The sequence below is a fragment of the Meleagris gallopavo genome (genome assembly GCF_000146605.3).
Source record: "Meleagris gallopavo isolate NT-WF06-2002-E0010 breed Aviagen turkey brand Nicholas breeding stock chromosome 3 unlocalized genomic scaffold, Turkey_5.1 Chr3_random_7180001836472, whole genome shotgun sequence".
NCBI lineage: Eukaryota > Metazoa > Chordata > Aves > Galliformes > Phasianidae > Meleagris > Meleagris gallopavo.
This window is the reverse complement of record NW_011094297.1, coordinates 1-5,244: the sequence shown is the minus strand read 5'-3', so window position 1 is coordinate 5,244 and position 5,244 is coordinate 1. Positions and strand designations below refer to the sequence as shown.

Genomic DNA, 5,244 nt, shown 5'->3' with positions numbered 1-5,244 from the left:
TTTTTGTCTTTCCACAACGCTTCCTTTTCTTTTCCCCGTCTTGTGGTTGTGCTCCTTTGACCCTGCTGGCATGTTGAAGTGCGAATGGTATTTGAGTCAAAGCGTGCAGGAAGTGTGAGCTGTGTTTATCAGGAATGAGGTCACCGCGCGGCACTTGTGTGCGGTCATTTGTGGCCGTGTTGTGCAGGAGGTGGGTCCCCCATCTCCTGGCGTCCTTGGAAGGCTGCCTCAGGCTTCCAAGCTTTGCCTGTTGCATTTGGTCCACTGGAATCACATTCCCTCCTTCCGCGCCTTTGTCCCACCTCACTACGCAGTCTGCAGCTCCTCTCTTTCCCTGGGAGTTCTGCATGGGCTGCTGCTGGCCCTGGTGTCTACAGAGGTGCGCCTGGAGAAACGAGGCTGCCTGCTGTGTGCCTGGGGCGGGCAGTCCCTGCAGGCAGAGGAGGGCTGTTTGCCAGCGCAGGATGCTGTCCCTGCGGGGCTGTGTCACAGTTGGCAAGACTGCTGGCGCTGGGAATTGTGCCGTGCTCCCAGAAAGGTGCCAGTGTCTTCTCTGTGTGCCACCCTTACCTGGGGTCATCAAGATGAAAGCCTGGGCCTTGGTCTGACAGAGTGCCATCCTCGCACCTGCCTGGTGGGATGTGGGAAAGGCACTGAGTGCTGGAGGGTGAGTGGTACTTAAGAAATGGGAAATGTGTTGAGCCTTAGCATTAATTCTTTTTAATTGAGTGTCAAGGAGCGCTGCCATGTTTGTGCTCGGTGTGCTTGGAAAAGGATTTGGACGTGTCAGAATGGTGCCAAAGGCCTGCATGCTTCCTGGGGCTGCAGCAGGTAGGTCCTTGCGGTGATGTCTGATTACCATAGGGTGGATGGAAGACGAGTCATGCCTCTGCTCAGCCAAGGTGACTTGATGCAGGCTGTCCCACAGGAGCTTGTTGCTGGGTCAGATGAGTAAGATGTGCATCTGGGTGTGAGGAATTCTATAGGACCTAATGAGTTTCTCCCACAAATGCTGATGTTTTGTAAGGCCCTTTTCAGTTGACCCTGTGAAAGCGCATGATGGAAGTGCTTTGTGAGGAATGTTAGAGACTCTTCCCACTCCTGTGTTCAAGAAATGAAGAAGGAAGCTGTGAGAAACGTCAGGCTGGTGGACCTGATGTCAGTCAGTGGGGAGGAGGTGAAGGAAATCCTCGCAGAAAGCAGTGGATTTACAAAGCCACCTCAGCTTCCTCTGCACTGGAGTGATCTTCCTGGTGGATGATGGGGAGCCATGGCAGTTGATTGCCTTGCCTTTGGTAAAGGCATTGAGGCTTCCTCCCACGACACGATCCCAGAGAATCTGTCAAAGTGGACGCTGGGGTGGGCTTGAAAGTGGCTGAATGCAGCAGTCCGGCGAAGTGTTCCGGTTGTGTCAAGACTCGGTAGTAAGGCCGGCACTGTTCATCATCTGCATTAAAAAGCTGGGTGATGGTAGTGATCCGAGTGAGTTTGCAAATGGTAGAGGATGGGAAGGAGCAGCAGATGCCCCAGGTGAATAGTCCACCTTTGTGAAGGACGTGGAGAGGCTGGGTTATGTGTATTACTTCGGGGACATCCTGCGGTAGCAGAAGGGGCAAAGTGAAGTCCTGCCGATGGGAAGCAGTAACGGGTAGCAATAGAAATGAGAGGGTGGCAGCCAGCTTTGCTGAGGAGCAACTGGTGTTGCTGTTGGCAAGCAGGGGGATGGTGAGGCAGCAATGCAGCCCTGTGACAAAAGAGTTCCCCGTTCTCCAGAAGAGCCTTTGGAAGAGCATCGCTCGCGTGCCGGAGGATGTACTCTTTTATTTCTGTTCAGTGCCGGTGGTTCGTGTTTACGTTTCCCAGGAGGAAGACAGACGTGGATCAGGTGGAGCAATTCCGGTGCAGTGGTTCTCCAGTGCTGATGGGCCTGGAGCCTCCTTACGATGTGGAGAAGCTGAGAGAGCAGGCAGTTTTGAGCCGGGACACAAGGATGCTCTCTGTCCATCTTATCCTTGCGTATAAATCCCAGATGTTAGGCAGGGATGAAAAGAGAGCCAGCCGTTTTGCATTACTGTCTGCTGCCAGAAGAAAGGGTGGTGGACAGCACTGAATTTGAACCTTCCTTGGAAGGGAGAAAAAGCTTTTTCCAGTGAGAGGGGGACAAGCAGTGGGACAGGTTACCCAGCAGAGTAATTTGTGTAGTCCCTGTTCTTTGAGGTACTGAAAGTCTGACTGGACATGTTCCTTGTCTGACTGTTCCTGAGTGTGCTTGAGCAGGACAGCAGGAGTGCATGGTCACTACCAATTCTTTAACAGGTAAAGGATTCAGTGACTGTGTTTTTTTTGCCTCCGTGGGAGAATGCTGCTGGGGTGTGCTGCCACGGAAAGGTTGTTTCAGAGGACATGGGCAGAAGGGCGTTGGTGTGCCCAAGACTTTGTGTGGTCAAGCATAGATGTTGTGTGATGTGCTGGAAGCCCAGTCGATGCCCCAGCTGTTCTTGTTGGTACCATTCTTGTCAGGGGAGGTCATGGGGCCCCTTTGGTCCCATCGTAATGGCCCCTTGAGCTGTGTCTTTGGAGTGGGAGAAGTGTGAAGAGCATTTGCTGAAGAAATGATGAAGAGAATTCTGAGGCTGGTGTGCAAGAGAACTTTATTGAGGAAAATACATGAAAAGGAAGGAGCACCAAGAGAAAAAGCCATGGCCGTAATTGCATATAGCAAGGCCATCTGCTTCGTTCCAGGAAGAGAAAAGGCTTCAGAGAAGAACGCTCAAGTTATGAGATATTTCAGAGACCCTTTTTGCAAGCAGTGTGGTCTGGTCCCCTTCCCTGCTTGCTTCTTTGTTATCATGGCTGAAGAGCCCTGGTTGAAGAGCTGCTGATCTCATGTGCTGCCAGTGACACAGAGGTGCCTCCTGAGTGCGTGAGGCGCCTTGCAGGGTGCAGGTGGTTGGTGTGAGGGTGTGGGCGCAGGCCCTTAGCAGGGGTAGCGGGCTCTGCCGCCGTTGAAGCAGCCCAGGCCTCCGAAGCCGAAGCCGCCGGAGGAGATGGCCACTCCCTGGGCGTTGAGGGCGCTGCCCACGGCAGCGGATGAGGAGGATCCGACGGCGGTGTTCTGGGGGAAGGAGCTGAGGATGGGTCCCGGCAGGGTGACCAGCACGGTGGAGGGCTGGATGACGACCTGGGAGTCCTGGCACTGCCTGACACAGGGCTCGTTGCAGCTGTTAGCCAGCGGGGTGGGTCCCCCACTGCAGGGGCGGCAGAGGTCGTAGCAGGACATGGCTGTGGGGTGGAGGGTCCCTGGAAGAGGGAATGTTGCGTAAGTAGATGGTGTTGAGTGGGGAGAGAAGCAGTGGTGTGGGTATCCCAGGGAGTGGGGTGGCGCAATGTGGAGCTGTGGGCAGTGTGGCCGTGGGGAAGCAGGAAGGCTACTGATGCTGGGGGCAGAGGGGTTGTGGAGAGCTGGGCCAGGTGTGGTGGGAGAAGGAGGGCAGAAGGATGCAGGCTCACCTGGAGGTTTGCAGAGGAGAAGGAGTCAGGAGAGTGGTGTGAGGGAGTGAGACAAGGGCCGGCTTTTATGCTGCTGTGTGAGTGCCTGAGGGCTTGGAGAGTGCCTCTGCGCATGGCAGCACTGTGCAGTGAGCTGCTGTTGCATGCCAGAGCCTGGTCTGTCATGAGGTGGGGAGTGTTTGCCTTCTCACTACATTCCCCTTTCATTTCCTTGTGTTGTGGATTTTATCCTGTGACCCTGTCAGCAGTTTTTTAGTGAGAGTGAGTGTTTTGGTGGATTTATACAGAAAGCATGTCTCAGGATAGCTGGACGATGCATCTAAAGCATTTGGAGAGGTGTAGTACAAGAAATGAGGTCAGGCACAGCACTTGTTTTGCATGGCTTCTGACTGCGTTTTGTGGTAGGGACCTCATTTCCTTGCACCCTAGCAAGGCCACTCTGGGCTTCTTAGGTGCTTTTGGCATGAGACTTTATTGCTTGCATCCTGTTTTCTGACTGACTGCCTTCATCCCAATTTTGTTTCCATGTACTTTGCCCTTCTATTTCCCACTGGGTGTGCTGCACTGACATCCTGGTTCCCATTGTGCTTTTAAGACTTTATTTGGGAATGGGGTTACTGCATCTTTTGTTTCTGTAGTTTCAGCTATCCATTGTCTGTCATTGGGATAGGAGCAGATTGAGGCTGAGGAGCGCTGTCTGTGTGAGCAGGACGCAGACCTCTCAGGCCTGGTTGAGAGGTAGCAAGCCCTGAGCTGAAGGGGAGTGTGTTGGTGTGGAAGGCTGAAGCAGTGCATGTAATCGGTGAGTGTCAGTGGCTGAAGTTATTATTTCTGTGTGTAGGCTTTGATAGTTACAAGAAGGATTTGGAGATTCCATAGAGAAATTAGAATCATGGGCTACATGACGGGCATGCAGTCATGAGCCTCTCCAGGCCATGAGGTCAAGGGCACAGCTGAGGAGTGCAAGGCATGCCCTGTTCAGCTGAGGTGAGTGCTTTGTGCCTTGCTGCTGAGGTGAGCAGTACTTCAATTTCTGAGGAAGATGGAGCCAAGTATAGAGAGGGGCGGTGCAACTGGATGTGGCGAAGTGTGTGCGGCCTGCTGGGTGTCACCCAGGAATGCAGAGGGAGCTGTGCAGAGTGGGTCCAGAGAAGGGCCACAAAGGAGATCAAAGGGCTGGAGCACATCTGCTGTGAAGAAAGGCTGATGGAGTTAAACTTGTTCAGCCTGGAGAAGAGCTGGCTCCATGGAGACCTCACTGTAGCCATTCAGGAATTGAAGGAGCTTACAAGTAGGAGGAGAAGAACTTTTTACACAGTCTGCTTGCAGTAGGACATTTTAACAGAAAGAGGAGTCATTTGGTGTAGATGTGTGGAAGAAATTCTTGACTCAGATGGTTGTGAAACCCTGGAACATGCTGCCCATTCATCTTGTGGATTCTTCATCTTCGCTGGCATAGCAGGCCTGCCTGGACAGGGCCCTGGTCAGCACGCTCTTTGGGGCTGCATCAACCCACAGAAGGGATGGTGGTTAAGTTCTCCTCCAAACCTCCACCACTGTGTGATTGTGTGATTGTCTGATTTAAGCTGGTCTCCCATGGTGCGCTCATCTAGAAGCTGAACCAGCATGGGTGAGACAAGTGGAGAGCGAGGTGGACTGACAGCAGCTGGCTGAAGGCCTGGGCCCAGAGCCTTGTGATGGAGGGCACCAAGTGTAGTTGGAGGCAAGTTCCTG

At 53.3% G+C, this 5,244-nt stretch overlaps 1 protein-coding gene across 1 annotated transcript; it reads right to left on the bottom strand.

Moving 5' to 3' along the window:
* Positions 1–38: 38 nt before the first annotated feature.
* LOC100543307 (feather keratin 1-like) lies at positions 39–3,528 on the bottom strand. Its single transcript, XM_031557466.1, has one exon. It carries the CDS (start codon positions 3,278–3,280, stop codon positions 2,978–2,980), a length of 303 nt encoding a protein of 100 aa, XP_031413326.1. The 5' UTR covers positions 3,281–3,528; the 3' UTR covers positions 39–2,977.
* Between the last annotated feature and the right edge of the window lie 1,716 nt (positions 3,529–5,244).